Source organism: Lepidochelys kempii, chromosome 2, assembly GCF_965140285.1.
Source record: "Lepidochelys kempii isolate rLepKem1 chromosome 2, rLepKem1.hap1, whole genome shotgun sequence".
NCBI lineage: Eukaryota > Metazoa > Chordata > Testudines > Cheloniidae > Lepidochelys > Lepidochelys kempii.
Window position 1 is genome coordinate 229920215 of NC_136381.1, and position 22949 is coordinate 229943163.

At 41.3% G+C, this 22949-nt stretch overlaps 1 protein-coding gene across 2 annotated transcripts in view; it reads right to left on the reverse strand.

Annotated features, from left to right (window-relative positions):
* Positions 1-7045: 7045 nt before the first annotated feature.
* CUBN (cubilin) overlaps positions 7046-22949 on the reverse strand; it is a 226786-nt gene continuing 210882 nt past the window's right edge. For both annotated transcript variants that reach the window (XM_073334127.2, XM_073334126.2), the window contains 8 exons: positions 16864-17069; positions 15728-15890; positions 15050-15258; positions 13027-13174; positions 12710-12891; positions 11464-11629; positions 7753-7988; positions 7046-7274 (listed from right to left, as the gene is read on the reverse strand). In XM_073334127.2, coding sequence (XP_073190228.2) covers positions 7167-7274; positions 7753-7988; positions 11464-11629; positions 12710-12891; positions 13027-13174; positions 15050-15258; positions 15728-15890; positions 16864-17069 — 1418 coding nt within the window. In that variant the 3' untranslated portion in view covers positions 7046-7166. The remainder of the gene's footprint in view (positions 7275-7752; positions 7989-11463; positions 11630-12709; positions 12892-13026; positions 13175-15049; positions 15259-15727; positions 15891-16863; positions 17070-22949) is intronic.

Here is a 22949-nt window from a genome sequence, read left to right on the forward strand (position 1 = left end):
CCCCGGGCGGTGGAACGCTCCCAGCCCCATATAAGGCGAATCGCTCCGGGGACTGGCTCCACCCCCACTTGGAATGTGCCGCTCCCGGCTGGCCAATCAGGGCCCCGCATCCCGCCAGCCAGCCAATGGCCGGGCCGGGGGTGCGAGCGGAATGCGGTGTACTGTGTAGCCGCGGGAAGGGAGGTTCCCAGCTTCTTCGGCGCGAGCTCCTCGCTGGGAGGGGATGTAGCGGAGGCGGCTGCTGCAAGGCTGCGCCCTGCCCATTTGCCCAGTGCCCGCCCCCAGAGCAGCAATGGGGCGTCGGGGGCAACGGGGGGGCAAAGTAGGATCTGAGGCCTGCTGCCTAGCTGGAGCCCCGTGGCCAGCTGCGTCTCCTGTGTCGGTTGATACTCGTCGCGTAGCCATCGGTTTGAGTAAACTCAACAGCTGTTCCAGAGCCACGTGGCAAGAAACTGTCCCGTGAGTTCGGGAGGATTTGGTTTATTTACGTCTGGATTTAAAATAAGAGAAGGATGCAAGGAGTGAGGGAAGATGTGTTTAGGGACCGGCCAGCGCCAAATTTCCCCACAAAGACTGCCTAGCTTTTGATCAAAGAGATTGAAGAGCCATTCTGAAATGTCCATTTACGTTCGGGGAGGGAATAATTTTAAAGGATTTGCTCTTCATGTAAATAATTTTTATCTGTTTTTTGCCACATACACATGCAACATAATGCAACAGCAATTTTGACCTTATTTATTAGCTATTCTTAGGATATATTTAGACTTGAAATTAGAGGAAGGTTTCTAACCATCAGAGGAGTTTCAGAGTAACAGCCGTGTTAGTCTGTATTCGCAAAAAGAAAAGGAGTACTTGTGGCACCTTAGAGACTAACCAATTTATTTGAGCATGAGCTTTTGTGAGATACAGCTCACTTCTTCGGGTGCAAACTTATGGTCAAATAAATTGGTTAGTCTGTAAGGTATATCAGAGGAGTGAAGTTCTGGAATAGCCTTCCAAGGGAACCAGTGGGGGCAAAAGACATATCTGACTTCAAGATTAAACTCGATAAGTTTATGGAGAAGATGGGATAACATGATTTTGGCAATTAGTTGATCTTTAACTATTCATGGTAAATAGGCCCAATGGCCTGTGATGGGATGTTAGATGGGGTGGGATCTGAGTTACCCAGGAAATAATTTTCTGTAGTATCTGGCTGGTGAATCTTGCCCATATGCTCAGGATTCAGCTGATCGCCATATTTGGGGTCAGGAAGGAATTTTCCTCCAGAGCAGATTGGAAGAGGCCATAGAGGTTTTTCGCCTTCCTCTGTAGCATGGGGCACAGGTCACTTGCTGGAGGATTCTCTGCACCTTGAAGTCTTTAAACCATGATTTGAGGACTTCAATAGCTCAGACATAGGTGAGAGGTTTCTCGTAGGAGTGCGTGGGTGAGATTCTGTGGCCTGCGTTGTGCAGGAGGTCAGACTAGATGATCATAATGGTCCCTTCTGACCTTAGTATCTATGCATCTAGTTGGAAGATGGAATAAAACTGAAGTACATAGTATGAAATTAGCAATTTCTTTTGGACTGAGGAGCTGAAGCCTGTGTTAATCTGTCATATCAACATGCTAAAGCCTCAATCCTGTACTGAGAATAACACATGTGCAGAGGTCCACTCCTGTGGTTCTCTCTACAAGAGTAGGGCCTCAGATTTTGTGGGCCCTTTCTATACTCATATGGTCCTTACTATAGTAACTGAGGCCCAGATACACAAAGCTATTTAAGCTAACTTCCATTGATTTCAATGAACCTTTGGGGATCTGGGCCTAAGCGCCTTAAGTTCTTTAATCCATTTATCCTCATAACATCCCAGTAAGAGTAAAAATACTGTGTAATCCCCATTTCACAGATGGGGAACCATTGACACTAAGCGACTTGCTTACGGTCACACAGGCAGTTGAACCTGGGTGTGCGCAGGGCCAAAAGTGGTTGCTGTGTTTGGTCACTGAGGCACTCCTCTGGGCAGCTCCTGCCCGACTGGAGCACAGGGAGCCTGGGACTTCACAGGCAGCCAGTGAGTTCCCAGCCCACTTTCCCAGCGGTCTCCTGCTGAAGAGGCCTGGGAGGCAGGGACAGAGCGAGAGGTTTGTATGAGTTGCCAATGGCAAGAGTTGGTGGCCACACTGTGAGGCCATCAAAAAATGTGTTGTGAGAACCTATCTAGACACTGTTACCAAACAAATTATTATTATTGCAGTAAAGTTATTATGCTGATCTCTGGTTTATAAGAGCAAGCTTCCAGAATTTTGTGTATATGTTACTGTTGAGTATCAAAACACACTTCAAACAAGTCAATGTAATAGTTTATAATTGCATTTATCATATTACTATGTCCTTATGAATCACACTTTTCTATTACCTCTCATTTAGTGTCAATCGGATACAGTCATAGTAACATAGAAAGCCCATTCAGCAGTACTATCAATGACTTTTCATTCTTCAAATCTTAGCCCTTAGAAACGTTTATCATATAGCTGTCTCTGATATCAGACCTTAAAAGATAATATTAATAATACCCAGAGGTGCATATTTAAAGGAGGCTAACAAGTACTGTAATGTAAGGTGAAATTGTGACAAAATGGGAAATTTTTGAAAATTTTTTATGAAGCCTGTGTGTGCCTCAGTTTCCCCCGTGTGTTGCAATGTTACCTAGGGAGTGGAAAAGGGCTGTTTGCTCTCTAGGCAGGCAAAGAGACGTAGATATGAGTGTTCTTAGCTGTCTTGATCTTGGTCCCCATATCAATGGAGCCTCTGAGAAGACAGTGGTAAATCCAATTGCCTGGCTGATACCTACCCACCAAGGACCCAGAGGGGTACGGATTTTCCTGCCTTTCCTTAGAAAAGCTGAGCAACAATCCCACAGCTCAAGATCAAAGGACGGGAGGTATGAGGATAAGCCTTGTCTTTTGGAGGCAGTCAGGGCTCTGACCTGCGGTTCTGACCAAGGCGGTCAGATGATCAGAGAGACAGAGCTTGAACAATGGAGTTCACTACAGCTTGGCTGGGCACTGTGCTACCCAGAATGGACTGTGCTTTAACCTTCATTCCTCTATGCCAGTGGCTCTAACCTTTCCAGACTACTGTACCCCTTTCAGGAGGCTGATTTGTCTTGCACACTCCCAAGTTTCACCTCACTTAAAAACTACTTGCTTACAAAATCAGACATAAAAATACAAAAGTGTCACAGTGTATTATTACTGAAAAATTGCTTACTTTCTCATTTTTACCATATAATTATAAAATAAACCAATTGGAATGTAACTATTGTACTTACATTTCAGTGTATAATATATAGAGCAGTATAAACAAGTCATTGTATGTAATTATAGTTTGTACTGACTTCCCTCGTGCTTTTTATGTAACTTCTTGTAAAACTAGGCAAATATCTAGATGAGTTGACATACCCGCTGGAAAATCTCTGCGTGCCCCCAGGGATACATGTACCCCTGGTTGAGAACCATGGCTAGCCCAAGGACTTCCTAAGATGTGTTCCAGATGACTAATAAACCCTGCTGTTTTACAACGCTGTGTGAATGTCACTGCGAGTCCTGGTGAAGTGCACTAGTCCCTGAAGAGTGTACAAATGTTCAGTAGGGGTCTGTCTCAGTTGGACTCGTTGAACGGCGCTCACAGTGTGAAGCAGAAGTGGTGCAGGCACAGAGGTCTAGTCTAAGGAGGCAGAGACGCCACATGACGTACCCTGGAGAAAGTCAGGCACCCGGAAGGGCTTCCTCCTAGAGACTCTTTTAAAGCTAGGGCCATAGCACCAATCCTGTGTATCAGTGACAGAAATATGTGCACATTATTTGTGCTTTGCCAGCTGCAATCATCAGTGATTTCTGGGGAGGTTTGCCATAGTGCAGACACCATAATATAGAATAATGTATTCCGTGCCAGCTATCATGGTCTTTGTAAAATAGAGAACAGTGTATACAGATGTGACAACAAGCTATTCCTGGCAGCAATGTGAAAGCAGATAATAAATCTTATTAAGCACATTTTTTTACGTTTTCAAATTATATAATACTATATCAATAACCACTGCGTAATTTATTGGAAAAAAATCTTTTTTCAATTATCAGGTTTGCTTTTCTTTGTGTTGTGCTCCACAGTAATTTTCAGTAAGCACTTTACATTGCTCTGTACCTTCAGAGACAGAAACATTGCTCAGTAACAGCTTTTTTCTTTAAAGTCCTCTTCGTTAATCTGCAGTGGTATTTTTGTTGTGGTTTCTAATGTTAGAGGAGAGTGCTCCTGTTGTTTTTCTACCAGGACTGATCATTTAGGTTTAGATTGGATATTAGGAAAAACTTTTTCACTAAGAGGGTGGTGAAACACTGGAATGCGTTACCTAGGGAGGTGGTAGAATCTCCTTCCTTAGAGGTTTTTAAGGTCAGGCTTGACAAAGCCCTGGCTGGGATGATTTAACTGGGAATTGGTCCTGCTTCGAGCAGGGGGTTGGACTAGATGACCTTCTGGGGTCCCTTCCAACTCTGATATTCTATGATTTATTCTGATTTTAGATCCTGGTTATTTTTGTCAGAAACAGTTGCTTTAGATCAAATGAACCTTGTACTAAAAACTAAATTCAACAGTCCACATGTGCTTTTCTGGAACTTTTTTTTTTTCAAAGGAAATTGTGTATTTGATTTAATTATAAATAAAATTAGGCAAAATTACAAAACTATTGTGCTATTTTTAAAGTGGAACAAACTTTCATAGAATCAGAATATCAGGGTTGGAAGGGACCTTAGGAGGTCATCTAGTCCAACCCCCTGCTCAAAGCAGGACCAATCCCCAATTAAATCATCCCAGCCAGGGCTTTGTCAAGCCTGACCTTAAAAACTTCTAAGGAAGGAGATTCCACCACCTCCCTAGGTAACGCATTCCAGTGTTTCACCACCCTCCTAGTGAAAAAGTTTTTCCTAATATCCAACCTAAATCTCCCCCACTGCAACTTGAGACCATTACTCCTTGTTAAATCTGACTGGTAGAAGTCAGCCATGCCTAGTTTATCTTATAAGTTTCTTTTCATCCCATATCATTCTTTTCTTTCTTTCACCAAGGCTCACTGATTTGTATAGTTTATTTCAAGTGAATAAATGCATGGCACTATCAAAGTCCTTCCCTAGATCGGAAAAATGCATAATGTCAGAAACTTAATTACGACAGTGTTAAACATGATTTTGTCCTAATTGTGTATAAGGACTTTCATGTTTAGGCATGTGTTTGCGGTTGTGGTAACTAGGGGTGAGGGCCAAAGGCCGAGGCTAGACAATTTAGGGCCATATTCTGGCCTGAGATTCCCATTTTTATACCAGGTCAGACAGCCCATCCCCCTCATCACATGGAAAACTTTCAAAAATGTATTTTAATGAACTGGTCAGCTTAACAGCTTTTCTCTTCTTTATTGTGTGTCTGACTGTGTAGTTATGAAGTGAGAATTTTCTAATGTTGCGAAGACCCATGCACAACAAGGGTAGAAGACTTAAATTTCCCCTTACAGATCAGCACATTGGCTCACTTGCTAGTCCATTCCAGAGATTCTTCTTAATGAATATTGGATTGTGACAGAGTGTGTGGGAGTTATATGATGTGAACCAGCAGCCACTAGATACTATGCTGAGACCATTTTTCACTTGTGACTGAAGCAGGCAAATTGACTCAGAGAGAACTTGGAACTTGGAGAAGTAAGAAGTTGTTTGCCTGCCCTTCTGGTCACAGAGACGAAAACAACTGTAGTCAAAATTGAAGGACTATTCCTCTGTATGCCCTGTTCTGAAGTTACATTTATTGAACAAGTAGCTGCTACATACATCATTTAGTTTCTGTAGTTTGCTTATAAAGATTCTATTTTAATTTTAAAATAGATTTGAGAAGCTTCAAGAGGTTAATATCTCAATGAAAATTATGAGAATTATAACGGTATGTAAAGTCTAAGTCCTCAATCCTGCAGCCACTTAGACACATGGTAAATTTTAATCATGTGAGTAATCCCATGGACTTCAATGGGACTACTCAAGTGCGTAAAATTAAGCATATGCTTAAGTGCTTTGTTGGATCAAGGTCTTAAAGAGAATGGATTGTTTTTGAAAATACTCAGTCCTGTGAGTACAACAGAACTACCAACATAAGCAGTGTAATTATTTACTCATGTAAATATTTACTGAATGTTACCAAGGTCAGTATTTACTCATGTAAATATTTACAAGATGGGGACTGTTTCTGAAAAAGAGAAGCTTTATCCAAACGTACTTAAAATGATGGTTGAGATTTTCAAAGCTGATTAATTAATGACAGTTATGTGTCTAAATCCCCTAATCAGATTTGAAGGTATTTTTTTTTTCATTTGAGATTATTTTCCTAGCACCTCAGATGCTGTGTATTTTGTCAGGTTTCAGAGTAGCAGCTGTGTTAGTCTGTGTCTGCTAAAAGAACAGGAGTACTTGTGGCACCTTAGAGACTAACAATTTTATTAGAGCATAAGCTTTCGTGGGCTACAGCCCACTTCATCGGATGCATAGAGTGGAATATATAGTAAGAAGATATATATATATATATAAATATATACACATACAGATAAGTTGGAATTTACCATACAAACTGTGAGAGTTTTTCTCCCAGCAATAAGTGTGGGCAGGTGCCCTTCAGGAAAGAGAGTTTTATCGTAACTAATTAGCCTCTCACAGTTTGTTAAATTTGTTAGTCTCTAAGGTGCCACAAGTACTCCTGTTCTTTTTGTATATTTTGTGTTCATCTTTTCTGTGGAACAAATTTTTTATGACAGTAAGTTATAAAACACATTTTTGTACATATTTTTAGACAGTTACTTGCTTTGAGAACGTTTATTTCAAATCTTGTAGCATAATTTTTAAAAATCACACTATATTTCAAATACTGATATCCAGCACGTTTTCACAGTTATGTATAAAGAAGCAGACATCATTTTAAGTATAAAAGGAGCTAAAATTTGTTTGAAATAATTCTAAACGCACAACTGTATTTACAGTAATTTACTTTTATTATAGCGATCACAGTCATATCTCAAACAGTCACTTTATGACCTAATGTCTCTGCAACGTAGCTAAGTACTAAGGGATTGTACTTCCTTGGAATAATGGTTCTAGCTAGTCCAAGTTAACTGGAAGCCTGATGGTAACGTTGCATATTCAGCATGGAATTTTATGAAGACTTGATGTGATGTCGCAGTAAATGAAGCAATGTTTGTATCCTAAAGAGGAAAAGAATATTAAAAAAACAATTCACATTTTTAAACATTTCCCTATGACAATATAATTAGGTATAAGCAGAGCCAGTCTGATATGCAGGCTGCCCGTTTACCCATTAAAAAAGCCACATGTGGTTTAAAACCTGTGGTCCCAATTTTCAGTTCATTCACTGCTGTACTTGGCAGTGGAGCACAGCAGGTGGATTTTGCCCAGAGGCCGTTACCAGCATCATTTGGAACACAAACAAAGCAGATGAGTTCTGAGAAAAAAAAGTCTTGATGCAGCCCAGTAGATGTCACTATAATATCTCCATTTGAAAAGACTAGAGGACTTCCTACTAGAATGCGACAGAAGCCCAGTTTATTCAGCTTTTTTTATTGTCCATATATAATTGCTGTCAGAGTTAGGTAAGTAATTTTAAAATCAAATGAGTAATAATGACTTTTAAAGAACTACTACAAGAAAATAAAGAATACATACCATCCCACAGTATGGTCCAGTCCGTGGATAGCTAGCATCTGACCCATTGTAAAGTATCAGGTAGTTCCTAGTACAGTCACCTGGGTCATCAATGCTGATGAAAACAAAGTTAACTGTAACAATACGTCCCTGGGGGGCAATAATGATCCATTCACAATCAGTATTGTTCTGGTAAGTTGCGGGATAGTCAGGGCTGGCAAATGAACCAGTGTTTCCATATAAGGTTCCTCCACATCCTGGAAACAGAGGGTATTCATTAGTTCTAAATGTTTATTTCTACAAAATACTGTACAACGCAGTTGCTTTATACCAATATTTTTATAGGTTCTTTTCCATGGGGTTAGCACTCAGGGATGGTGGGAGATAGAATGGTCTGGAAGAATGGCAAGAGACAAGATGTGTGAGGTAGTATCTTTTATTGGTTTCAGAGTAACAGCCGTGTTAGTCTGTATTCGCAAAAAGAAAAGGAGTACTTGTGGCACCTTAGAGACTAACCAATTTATTTGAGCATAAGCTTTCATGAGCTACAGCTCACTTCATCGGATGTATACTGTGGAAAGTTTAGAAGATCTTATTATATACACACAAAGCATGAAAAAATACCTCCTCTCACTCCACTCTCCTTACAATGTGTATGATAATCAAGGTGGGCCATTTCCAACACAAATATTTTACATTTGGGGACAGAACGCCACTAGCCATCACCTTCAGCCCCCAACTAAAACTCCTCCAACGCATTATTAAGGATCTACAACCTATCCTGAAGGATGACCCAACACTCTCACAAATCTTGGGAGACAGGCCAGTCCTTGCCTACAGACAGGCCCCCAGCCTGAAGCAAATACTCACCAGCAACCACATACCACACAACAGAGCCACTAACCCAGGAACCTATCCTTGCAACAAAGCCCGTTGCCAACTGTGCCCACATATCTATTCAGGGGACACCATCACAGGGCCTAATAACATCAGCCACACTATCAGAGGCTCGTTCACCTGCACATCCACCAATGTGATATATGCCATCATGTGCCAGCAATGCCCCTCTGCCATGTACATTGGTCAAACTGGACAGTCTCTACGTAAAAGAATAAATGGGCACAAATCAGATGTCAAGAATTATAACAGTCATAAACCAGTCGGAGAACACTTCAATCTCTCTGGTCACGCGGTTACAGACATGAAAGTCTCTATTTTACAACAAAAAAACTTCAAATCCAGACTCCAGCAAGAAACTGCTGAATTGGAATTCATTTGCAAATTGGATACAATTAACTTAGGCTTGAATAGAGACTGGGAGTGGCTTAGTCATTATGCAAGGTAGCCTATTTCCCCTTGTTTTTTCCAACCCCCCCAGACGTTCTTGTTAAACCCTGGATTTGTGCTGGAAATGGCCCACCTTGATTATCATACACAATGTAAGGAGAGTGGTCACTTTGGATAAGCTATTACCAGCAGGAGAGTGGGGTGAGAGGAGGTATTTTTTCATGCTTTGTGTGTATATAATAAGATCTTCTAAACTTTCCACAATATGCATCCGATGAAGTGAGCTGTAGCTCACAAAAGCTTATGCTCAAATAAATTGGTTAGTCTCTAAGGTGCCACAAGTACTCCTTTTCTTTTTATCTTTTATTGGAGCAACTTCTATTGGTCATGGAGACAAGCTTAAGCAGAGCTCTTCTTCAGGTTTGGGAAATGTACTCAGACTGTCATAGAATCATAGGAGATCAGGATTGGAAGGGACCTCAGGAGGTCATCTAGTCCAACCCCCTGCTCAAAGCAGGACCAATCCCCAATTTTTGCCCCAAATCCCAAAATGGCCCCCTCAAGGACTGAACTCACAAGTCTGGGTTTAGCAGGCCAATGCTCAAACCACTGAGCTATCCTTCCCCCCCTCCGTTTGTCACAGCTAAACAAAGTGGAACAGATTGTTTAGCATAAGTAGTTAACAGATATTTCAAGGGACCATTCAAGGTGAAATGGCCTGTTAACACCTCTCCAATCATAGGGAAGAAAGTGTGGGGAAGCGGTTCTAGTAGGGTTGGTAGTGGGTTATAGATTGTTATAATAAGCCATAAATCGAGTGTCTCTATTCAGTCAATGATTTTCAGTGTCTGTCAGAGTTCTACATTTAAGCTCCCAGGCTTCTCTTTTGAAAGAGTTGTGCAGGTTTCCTTTGAGGATGAGGACTGATAAGTCAGATATAGAGTGATCGCTTTGTGAAAAGTGTTCACCCACAGATGATGCGGTATTTTTATATCTTTTATCATTTTCCTGTGAGAGTTTGAGAGCAGAGTGATTGTCTGGTTTCATCCCCATTGTAACCCATATAGCAGTGGTGGGCACCCTGCAGCCAGCCTGTGCCACTTCCCGCAGATCCCATTGGCCGGGAACGGGGAACCACGGCCACTGGGAGCTGCAGGCGGAAATGCCCATGGACAGTCAATGTAAACAAACTGTCTCACAGCCTGCCAGCAGATTACCCTCATGGGCCACGGGCGGCCCATTGGTCACAGGTTGCCCACCACTGCCATACAGGGTATCATCAAACAGCTACAACCCATACTTGATGGGGGCTCTATCCTGAAAGAAATCTTTCCTGAACCCCCTCCTCTGGCCTTCAAACATCACAGCAACCTCTCCAAGCTCATCATCGGAAGCAAGCTCCCCACAAACCAGGACGCACCGACTCAAAGCAGCACCAGACCCTGCCAGAACAATAGATGCAAAACCTGCAGCCATATCTCCACTGCTACAATGATCAGCACTCTCCCACACCTTTCAAGATCCATGGGTCCTACCCATGCCTATCACAACAAGTGGTGTTCTTCATCCAGTGCACTAAATGCCCCAGTAGTAACTATGTGGGTAAAACCAGACGATCGCTACATACAGGAATGAACTCACACAGGAAAATGATAAAAGGTCGGGAATGGAAGGGGCAGACCAGTTACTTCTCATCTCTGGCGCTCTGGGTCGCTGCTCTGTGCAGCGCAATGGCCCGCCCTGCCCTGTCTGCTCCCTGCCCAGGCCTGTCTGCCGGGGACAGGAGCCAAGCGAGCTGGAAACATGCTGAGGGGAGGGGGCCTCTGACTCACTCGGCCCCTGTCCCTGGCAGCTGGTCCTGGGCAGGGAGCAAAGGGGGTGGGGTGGGACACTGCCTCCCCAGACAGGCTCTCTCTCAGGTAGCCACCATGCTGCACTGAGGCAGTGACTGGGAGCGGCCAGCTTCAGCTGCGTGAGAAGTGGCTCCCTCCTGCTGCCAGAGAGAGTGGCCAAACGTGCAAAGACAGAGCCCGTGCCCCCATCCCTGTAAGTAACTCTGGTGGAGCGGGGAGGGGGCAGCGGCCCCAGGTTGGACACAGGGCAGGGAGGTCACTGGGTGGTCATGTGTCCTCCCCCTTAGATTGTGCCTGCCTCCCAGTATCGGGAGGTACAAGTTGTCTATGGGCCATAATGTGGTCAATGAGGAGTTTCACTTAAAACTGGTGGCATGAAATGACCTATTTATTTGGCTGATTTGACACAGAATAACCTAAAATGAAAAAGATGGTATTCAATTTTCCCATATTTGAAGTAATCTAAGGCTAGTCTGGATAATGTTTAGTTTAACCTCTTGTTCACTGAATTAAAAATGCTGTGACTTTCAACCTTCAGACCTATTATTCTGCACAATTGCTAGATGTGATTACCAAGTTATCACTGCCTTACCAGTTGGTGATGAAGTCCAAGTGATCTCAAATCCATCGCGAGCAACTAAAATGTCACTCTTGAAACGCAGGTATACAACATGATTTTCAGGGAAGATTGGATTGGGCACAGTGTTTCCGCAATACCTGCCAAGTAGTGGGGAACCCGCATCACTACCATTTCTGACCTTTAAAGGAATACAAACCCATTGTTAACATTACATTCATTTTCATGGTGTACAAGGAAACAAACCACAAGCAGGGAGCAAAGGATTTGATTCTTATGTATGGCACAACTGAAGTTTCATTGTGAATATTCACAACATGTATTTTTCTATCTTGCTGCAAGCTGCTGCTCAGAAAGGAGAGAAGGCAGTTAACCAGTCTCTATAGGCTTTCTAAATTATTGCACAGAACAAATACGGCCAAAATTTTTAAGCTCAACTTTATGGTATAGTACATTTTCCTTTTAATTAGAGTTGGTTGCTTAATGCCTAAGCTTTATATTTAAAATATACCCCTATACGTTTTGCTGCTGTTGAGAAATCTTAATATCCCAGATATGTGAATACTGCCTCTTCATCCTGCTAGACTGAAAGCAGAGATGGGGTCATGCTACAGAGTTCAAACCCATCTCTAGAGGAGGGTGAAGTAAGGAGTGTAACAGAGGAGAAATGAAGACAAAATCCTTCCACAGAAGAAACTTCTGATTTCCGGCATCTGAACAATTTGCATTAGAAACTTAAGGATATATGTGTAAAACCTTCACCACTCTCAAAAAGAATGAGAAAATGGCTTTATGTGGTTGGTAGGAATCTTTCCCCTCAATGCAGAAAGCACCTTTTCAGCTACCCTACATCTTTCACTACAGATCAAATATCTACTATTTTCGTATATTTTTAAAGAGATTTTAGCACTTATGTGCTGGCTGATCAGCCTGTGAGTCTGTAGATCTGTTTTTCCACAGATGTTAACATCAAATGTAAATTACACCATCTTGAAGCTTTCTCAGTGCCTAGCAGACAGCGACACCTGGATGAGGAGCAGCTAGTTGATGATGAAATTATCTAGCCGTCTGTTTTAGAATTTTATACTGCCATCCATCACTGTAGTATCTCATCACCTTCAGTGTAAAATTGATAGCAATAGTGAAGTCTCTAATGTCCATTTAGATAGGGCTTGAGCCAAGCCTATTAAAGTAAAAGGAAAGACTCCTTCTGATTTCCATGGGCTGTGGATCAAGGGCATAACAAATAATTTCTCAATACCTCTAAGAAATCCAAAGAACATCGGCTGCTGTCCTCCAAATTGAAAGCATGGAAAAAGAGAGAAATAGTGTGATTCGGAGGAGCCTGTAGAATGATGGTACAATCCAAATTATTGGGATGGAGACCAGGCCAGCCAGGGCTCTTCAGATAACCAAATGACTGATTATATTCTCTGCTGCAACCTGTTTGGGGCGCGGGGGCGGAGGAAAAACAAAACATTTGTAAGCCTTACAAATTTCTGTGTCATTGCTTGTTTACTCTCCATAGTGAACAAAGAATCTGTAGGCATATGCCTCAAAAACTTCTTCAAGGCTTACCTGCAGTCTGATAGGTAAACCTGACTCTGTTATTAATCATGTATTCCTCTGATTTGAAAGTCACAATGGCAGTCCGACCATAAGAATAAAACTCGGGGACTGCAAAAGTTTCAGTGCCACAGAATCTATTGACCTGTCCATGGTTACCCTGGAATTAAATAAATATAAGTAACTTACAAATTGCAGTTAAATGGTAATTCCCTTTATCTACTTACCTTTGGGTGATCTTATTGCAATCTGATATGTTGCCATATTAAAATTTGATTAAAAATCTTGTCTTTCAGATCCACTCTTATGCAAAGTAAACTCAGCATTATGAACTCCCTGGATGAACAGCTTATACTTTCACCACACACTTTTTGTGTGTGTGTTTTACATTTTAAAAAGGGGGAAAAGTCAACTAAACTAAAAAGTGAACTGTAATGTAAACCAAGTTTATATTACAGAGTGTTTTGCTTCTGTCTTGCCAGGGCAGCATTTTATAAAGGCATTATGTATCAGAAGGGTAGCACTGTTAAGTCTGTATCCACAAAAACAACAAGGAGTCTGGTGGCACCTTAAAGACTAAGATTTATTTGTGCCTAACCTGTTGTGGGTAAAAAACCCACTTCTTCAGATGCATGGAGTGAAAATTACAGATACAGGCATAAATATATATTGGCACATGAAGGGAAGGGAGTAACCTTACAAGTGGAGAATCAGTGTTGAAGGCCAATTTAGTCAGAGTGGATGTGGTCCACTCCCAATAATTGAGGAGGAGGTGTCAATACCAACAGAGGGAAAATTGCTTTTGTAGTGAGCCAGCCACTCCCAGTCCCTATTCAAGCCCAAATTGATGGTGTTAAGTTTGTAAATGAATTGTAGTTCTGCAGTTTCTCTTTGAAGTCTGTTTTTGAATTTATTTTTTTTGAAGAATGGCTACTTTTAACCACATCCACTCTGACTAAATTGGTCTTCAGCATTGTTTCTCCACTTGTAAGGTTACTCCCTTCTCTTCATGTGCCAATATATATTTATGCCTGTATCTGTAATTTTCACTCCATTTATAAAATGCTGCCCTGGAAGAAGTGGGTTTTTTACCCACGAAAGCTTAGGCGCAAATAAATCTGTTAATCTTTAAGGTGCCACCAGACTCCTTGTTTTTATAAAGGCATTATCTTTGTCATCAGTAGCTAGTTGCAATAGTCCATATTCTATATGTTCTTAGGTATCAAAATTGCATTTTTTGTTACATGTGTAAACATTCAAGAAAAAAATCCTTTTTTACAATTAAATTTAATGTACCATTTTGCTACAATATTTTCACAGTGTAAAAATTTGAATTTTAACTGCATTTTGATTACTGATGGTAATAGGTAAACCAATGGAGATTGGGATCAGGGTTAAAGGCTTACTGCTATATCCCTGACATAATTTTTATGTGTACTTTTTATACAGATCACACTCTAACATTTCCATAAAAGTAATGTAATATCTAAATATGTTAAAAATGACATTCAGCCACCACTAGAGGGCAACCAAAAGTTAACAGTGATTTTCATGCCCAAATTGAAACAACAAAAGACGGTTTAGTCATATTTAATACAATGGAAACAAACTGTTTCTTTCTGTGCCTTTGCCATAAACACCACTTTTTGCAAGTACATTTGTTTTTATCGTGATTCTTGAATAATAGGATATAAAGTCTGTTTATGAAAGCCTACTATTGGGCAATATTTAATGAATGTTAAGTTTGGTGGAAATTTGGCTTGATGTAATTATGAGAAGTTACATAGCACACAGTGAGTGAAATGTCCCATGTGCACAGGATTTGCATAAAGCCACTTATGAGACTTACGTGATAGTGCATAATGACTTGTATGGGCCCCCTGTATAGGAATGAATTTAATCCAGTATCATTAACACAATGACTCGCAGAACCCCCAAACAGTGATACTTCTATTTTCTCTGGTCCAAACAAGGTGAGAACTAGATGTTTGTTACTAACTTTTTTGACCAGTGACATAAATTGTGCATGTCTTACCATTGTTGGGTCCTGGAACTCTAGATAATTCTGAGAGCAGTCCTGTTTGGAGTGGAGGTGGAATGCCTCTACCACCAGTTTGACTTGCTGCTGTGGCGGGGCGTCAATGATCCATGTGCAGAAAGTAAATGGTGGATAGGCATTAGGAAAATTAGGTGACATTGTGGTTTGTGGGGTAGAAGTTGCATTATATGTTCCGCCACACAATCCTGTTGGAAGCAATAACAACTTAATTAATTGTATCTCCATACCACAAGGCGTGTGAAAAAGCTGTCCACCTCAGCAAAACTGCTTAATTGTTTATTGGAATTCGTTATGATTTCACATTGATCTTTTGATGATTCTTTAGAGGCAAAGTATAAATAAAAAACACTCTGATCACGGTGTCAAGCTACATCTATCAATCTCTGTGCCTGCATATGTTCTACATGCAGAGAAATGTTTGTTTTCCATATTCTCATGATACATATTAACCCTCTATGGTGAATTGTTCTCATTTTGCTCTTGAGGCTGACAACCATCCTGCAATCAAGAGAGACTGGACTGCAGCTGGAGTCCAGTGATGCTGCTTTTAATTTGATCACAAGACACTTCGCATAGTTATGCAAAGTGCACCTACCCACTACCTACACATTTCTCTTTGGGGTAAATAAATAAACAAACAAATAAAATACTTACGATCCACAATGGCGTAGGTAGCATTGAAACCTGCCCTTTGCACAGAACTATCTGTGACAAACTTCACCATCAAGAAGTTATTGGTAGAAAGAAATGGAGCTGGCATGGTGGATCCACAAAATGTGCCAGCTAAATTGGCATTTTCATTATCTCCATCATACAGCTAAAAGGGGAGAAAACACTGGATACCTCACTAATATTTTTGGCACTTGTGCTATTTTAATATAAATATATTCGTAAATTGATTAACAAAAGTCTAGTTCTCTGAACTCTTATTTGACTTTACAGTTTTAAGACCCTTTCCTCCCATTAATGAAAGGAAGATGCTCTTGGGCTTTCATAAAAATTGCTGATTATCATAGTTCACATCTTCAAATAAGCTAATTATCTTAGAAAGTGTGATCTTATTATTTTAGATCCCTAATTCAAGAAAGCAGACAAAAATTTAAACTTTTTGGTTGGGGTGGAGGAGTTCATTTTTTGATGAAAACTCAAACATTTTCAGTGAAATGTTTTCACAAAAGTGTCCATTTAATTGAAAAGCAATTTTCCATCAAAAATATTTTGGTGGAAAATTCTTGACTAGATCTACAGTATACCTATCTTGATGCTGGGAGCCAGCATTTCAGAATGTCCTGCTACGTGTCTTGCCTACTATGTACTCATATACAACAGAATAGAGTCAAGACGTGAGGATCCATTATTTGGATTTACCTTTTCATAAGTTTTAAAATAAGAAGTGCTTTGAAACAGTTTGGTAGGATAAAGTAATTCTTTAAGTGTTCTTTCAAAGTATTTGACTTTGTCTACAGTGTAAGTTCTATTTTGTTTGTGGCATTTTATATAGTAAGTAGGCTACACATTTATATTTACAATTCAGTTAAATCCTGAAAGTGAAACCTATCCCCACTGAAGTCAATAGCAAAACTCCCCTTGACTTCCCAGTGCCTAGGATTTCACCTTGAGTCCTTCAATAATTTATCATACTGCAGAACTTTCATTTTCAAAAACAAGCAATTTAATTTCTCTGTGAAGAAGATCTCCTTCTACTGATTAAATTTTAAATCTCTGATCCAACATATTGAACAAAGTAGTTTATATATATCATGATTAGATTAGAATACGGTTTCTCTTACATTGACATAATCATATCTGCATCTTTGAGAAGATGGTGCTTCAAGAACAAATGAGGTGAAGGTGAAGTTGATCAGCTTGTTTACAGATGCAGCTATGATCCACACACATTCCAAGTTTTTGTCATATGTGCCATCCATGTCAGAGTCTGGAGAGCCAAAGCTGTAACTTGAATTTGTCAAATAACCGCCACAGCCATGCTGAGGTCCTGTTAAACAAGCAGAAATAATTAAGTAAGGCCTGATAGCTACTTACAGTTGAAACCTTATTTTAATTTCACATCCCATATTTTTCCGTCATACACAGTAATATTTAATTGCCTTTCAAACAAAGCTATTGTGTGGACTATTTGAATGATTAAAGTGCCTGCTTTGAACACAAAGAGCGCTATATAAATGTGAATCATGATCAGGTATGGCAGACTGATTTAAGAAGGGCAAGCGATTGACACATACAGTACATCTGGTTTATCCCATGCATATTTCTCTGATATGCTTTAAAGGAGTATCTATAAAAATTCATATGAATAAACAGAATTTAGGGAAGGTATAGAATAACGATGTCATGGGTCAAGTTGTCAAGAGTTCCTAAGTCATTTAGGTACTTCTGTACATGTCACCCAATATGAATATAGTAAATAAAGACATATTTGAAACCATCTGCTTAGTGTGAGAGGATGTTATCTGACTTCTTGAAAAGACAGTCTGACCTTCCCAGTCTCCAAAGAAGCTTCTAGAGAAATAAGAACAGGAATGGAGACCATGGTTTTCAAAAGAGACAAGTTATTCTTGGTGCCTCAGGTTTTGAGTTCTTAGTTAGACACACCATAAAGGAACTTGATTTTCAGAGGGTGGGTGCTCAGCACTTCCTGATGATCAGGCCCCATTAAGGTGCCTCTCACTGAGCATCCATTACTAAACACTTTTGAAAACGTTGTACTTTAAAAAGCTTTTTGAAAAGGAAGCAGGGAGGTAGAGGACAGAAAAACAAAAGAAGCATAAAGAACAAGGAGTACTTGTGGCACCTTAAAGACTAACAAATTTATTTGGGCATAAGCTTTTGTGGGCTAAAACCCACTTCATCAGACACATGCAGTGGAAAATACAATAGGAAGATATATATATATATATATATATATATATGTATATATGTATATATATACACACTGTGACAGGGCAAGGGCAGATGGCTATAGAAAAGTAGAGGGAGATAGATATATTAGCTCCAGGCTAAACAAATCCCTGATACCAGGATAAGTGAAATGGCAGCTGCTTCAGGTCAATTAAGATACCTGGGGCCAATTAAGAACTTTCCAGAAGGCAGGGAGAATGGTAGGTTGATTGGGACACCTAAAGCCAATCAGGGGCTGGCTGAAACTAGTTAAAAGCCTCCCAGTTAGTCAGGTGGGGGTGCATGTCAGGAGCTGTGGGAGGAAGTTGCGCTGTTGGAGAGGCTGAGTAGTATACACCATATCAGGCACAAGGAAGGAGGCCCTGAGGTAAGGGTGAAGTGGATCTTGAGGAAGTGAGGGCTGCTGTGGGGGAAGTAGCCCAGGGAATTGTACATGTCCTGTTTGTAAAAGGTCAGCTACCATAGCTAATACTATTAGGGTCCCTGGGCTGGAGCCCGGAGTAGAGAGTGGGCCCGGGCTCCCCTCCCCTCACCTTTGCCCCCTGATTAATCACTGAGACAACAGAGACTGTGTCAGGAAGGATAACTTCTCCTCACCTCCCTTGCTGGCTTATGATGAAAATGGCTCAGTAGACTGTGACCCTTGTCCCTAGAGAGAGAAGGGTTACGTGGAGGGTCACAGTGAGCCTCTGAGGCTAGCGAAATCCGCCAGGAAATGCGGAACCCATGGAGGCAAGGACAGAGCTTTGTCACAATACAGAGAACATGAAAAAAATGGGTGTTGCCATACCAACTCTAACAAGACTAATCAATTAAGGTGGGCTATTACACTTCAATGTAATTCTTACCAGCTGCTCAGTTTCTTACATAAAGCGTGGAAAAAGCAGTAGTTCTTTCAAATGGACTTTTTATCCATCGTCTAGAAAGAATTCTTTGGACAGTAGAGGGCACTTTGACTTTGAAAATCTAGTTAATGATACCCTTCCCCCATCTATGTGGAGGTAGTACACTCTTTTCCAGATTTTCAGATCTGGGTGCTTAAAGTGACTTATGAGGTCCATGCACAGGATTACACACGGCCTGATTTTCAGAAGTGCTGAATTTCAGGAGGTCTTGCACCTGCACAGCACCTTTGAAAATCAGGCCACTTTTAATTAGATATCTATGTCCTTAACTTTAGTTACCCAGATTTGAAAATTTGTCCCTATAATTTATAAAAAAAAAAATTGTGCTGAGTCAAGTGGCTTTTAGACATAGATGATTATCCAGTAGATTGGACACTCCTCTATTAACCTCTAATCCATTCCCAACCCAAGTAAAAAGTACAGAATATTTGCAGAGACATTTGCTTGCATCTTTTCTATATTCTAGTTTCCTGGTGCTTGACTGGTTCACAAGGCACTAGTTAAAATTGACCAGCTTGTTAAAATCATGCATCTTTCTCTGATCTCTTTGGGGTTTCTTGTTCGATTATCTAACTCACACACTGGAATATAGTAGGCATCGCTAACGCTTTTGCTAGTCTCATAAAGAATGCCTGAAAAGTTTGCAAGATAGGCAATAACAGTCGATCATCTCCCACAATGAATGCTTTTACAACAGTAAGATATGCAAAATAATTTACTTTTTGTGGCAAAGCAACCAAATGTAGTTAGATCCAGAATCTCATTTGCATGTGTAAAATATGACTTTCTTCCGGACAGCGGATGTCTTAACCTTGACACACTGATACATTTCCAAGCATATAACTCTAGACACTGCCTGAGCTAGTGTTGCAAAGGGATAGTTCTGGAGTAAAATCAGCCTCCAGTCACCAGTATTGCATCAGTATCCATGTGCTAGGGGCAAGAGTTCTGCAAGACTGTAATAATTAAACCAGTGTGACTAAGTATAAAAGTCATCCTGCTGTTCCAACTGAAGCTGGGAAAACTCCACACAAACAGAAGCTGATTTAAAAAAAAAAAATCCTATTCCACTGAGGCGCTGTAGACTTCTTTATCACTAGTAATGAATAGGGAACACTTATAATAGGAACAGAATGAAAAAGACAAGGATTAGTTGGATCTAATCCAGCTTTGTGTACTAAAGAATCACACATTTGGACGAGTCCTAAAATAACTGTATTTCTAATGCAGAACTTTAGAACAAAGAGAGGGGAAATGGGACCAATTAATTATGAGCCAAAAAAGATACTTAGGAAGACTAAATCATCAAAGGTGACAGTGCTTGTGGGATGGGGTGCTTCTTTGCTACATTCTTCTCACTGTTTGTACTTTTTCAGAATAAATATACTTTTTGAAATAAAGTTTATTAGGGCTTGATCCTGCAAGAAGCTAAGTACTTTGGCCCTCATCTACTAAAGCACTTAAAGACATACTCAATTTTAAGGTTTCAGAGTAACAGCCGTGTTAGTCTGTATTCGCAAAAAGAAAAGGAGTACTTGTGGCACCTTAGAGACTAATCAATTTATTTGAGCATAAGCTTTCGTGAGCTACAGCTCACTTCATCGGATGCATACTGTGGAAAGTGTAGAAGATCTTCTTATACACACAAAGCATGAAAAAATACCTCCCCCCATCCCACTCTCCTGCTGGTAATAGCTTATCTAAAGTGACCACTCTCCTTACAATGTGTATGATAATGAAGGTGGGCCATTTCCAGCACAAATCCAGGGTTTAACAAGAACGTCTGGGGGGGTTGGAAAAAACAAGGGGAAATAGGCTACCTTGCATAATGACTAAGCCACTCCCAGTCTCTATTCAAGCCTAAGTTAATTGTATCCAATTTGCAAATGAATTCCAATTCAGCAGTTTCTTGCTGGAGTCTGGATTTGAAGTTTTTTTGTTGTAAAATAGAGACAATGTACTCAATGCTTTTTTTGCCTCTGTTTTCACTAACAAGGTCAGCTCCCAGACTGCTGCGCTGGGCATCACAAAATGCGGAAGAGATGGCCAGCCCTCTGTGGAGATAGAGGCGGTTAGGGACTATTTAGAAAAGCTGGACGTGCACAAGTCCATGGGGCCGGACGAGTTGCATCCGAGAGTGCTGAAGGAATTGGCGGCTGTGATTGCAGAGCCACTGGCCATTATCTTTGAAAACTCGTGGCGAACCGGGGAAGTCCCGGATGACTGGAAAAAGGCTAATGTAGTGCCAATCTTTAAAAAAGGGAAGAAGGATGATCCTGGGAACTACAGGCCAGTCAGCCTCACCTCAGTCCCTGGAAAAATCATGGAGCAGGTCCTCAAAGAATCAATCCTGAAGCACTTGCATGAGAGGAAAGTGATCAGGAACAGCCAGCATGGATTCACCAAGGGAAGGTCATGCCTGACTAATCTAATCGCCTTTTATGATGAGATTACTGGTTCTGTGGATGAAGGGAAAGCAGTGGATGTATTGTTTCTTGACTTTAGCAAAGCTTTTGACATGGTCTCCCATAGTATTCTTGTCAGCAAGTTAAGGAAGTATGGGCTGGATGAATGCACTATAAGGTGGGTAGAAAGCTGGCTAAAATGTCGGGCTCAACGGGTAGTGATCAATGGCTCCATGTCTAGTTGGCAGCCGGTATCCAGTGGAGTGCCCCAGGGGTCGGTCCTGGGGCCGGTTTTATTCAATATCTTCATAAATGATCTGGAGGATGGTGTGGATTGCACTCTCAGCAAATTTGCGGATGATACTAAACTGGGAGGAGTGGTAGATACGCTGGAGGGGAGGGATAGGATACAGAAGGACCTAGACAAATTGGAGGATTGGGCCAAAAGGAATCTGATGAGGTTCAATAAGGATAAGTGCAGGGTCCTGCACTTAGGACGGAAGAACCCAATGCACAGCTACAGACTAGGGACCGAATGGCTAGGCAGCAGTTCTGCAGAAAAGGACCTAGGGGTGACAGTGGACAAGAAGCTGGATATGAGTCAGCAGTGTGCCCTTGTTGCCAAGAAGGCCAATGGCATTTTGGGATGTATAAGTAGGGGCATAGCGAGCAGATGGAGGGACGTGATCGTTCCCCTCTATTCGACATTGGTGAGGCCTCATCTGGAGTACTGTGTCCAGTTTTGGGCCCCACACTTCAAGAAGGATGTGGATAAATTGGAGAGAGTCCAGCGAAGGGCAACAAAAATGATTAGGGGTCTGGAACACATGAGTTATGAGGAGAGGCTGAGGGAGCTGGGATTGTTCAGCCTGCAGAAGAGAAGAATGAGGGGGGATTTGATAGCTGCTTTCAACTACCTGAAAGGGGGTTCCAAAGAGGATGGCTCTAGACTGTTCTCAATGGTAGCAGATGACAGAACGAGGAGTAATGGTCTCAAGTTGCAGTGGGGGAGGTTTAGATTGGATATTAGGAAAAACTTTTTCACTAAGAGGGTGGTGAAACACTGGAATGCGTTACCTAGGGAGGTGGTAGAATCTCCTTCCTTAGAGGTTTTTAAGGTCAGGCTTGACAAAGCCCTGGCTGGGATGATTTAACTGGGAATTGGTCCTGCTTTGAGCAGGGGGTTGGACTAGATGACCTTCTGGGGTCCCTTCCAACCCTGATATTCTATGATTCTATGATTCTATGACTTTCATGTCTGTAACCGCGTGACCAGAGAGATTGAAGTGTTCTCCGACTGGTTTATGACTGTTATAATTCTTGACATCTGATTTGTGCCCATTTATTCTTTTATGTAGAGACTGTCCAGTTTGACCAATGTACATGGCAGAGGGGCATTGCTGGCACATGATGGCATATATAACATTGGTGGATGTGCAGGTGAACGAGCCTCTGATAGTGTGGCTGATGTTATTAGGCCCTGTGATGGTGTCCCCTGAATAGATATGTGGGCACAGTTGGCAACGGGCTTTGTTGCAAGGGTAGGTTCCTGGGTTAGTGGTTCTGTTGTGTGGTATGTGGTTGCTGGTGAGTATTTGCTTCAGGTTGGGGGGCTGTCTGTAGGCAAGGACTGGCCTGTCTCCCAAG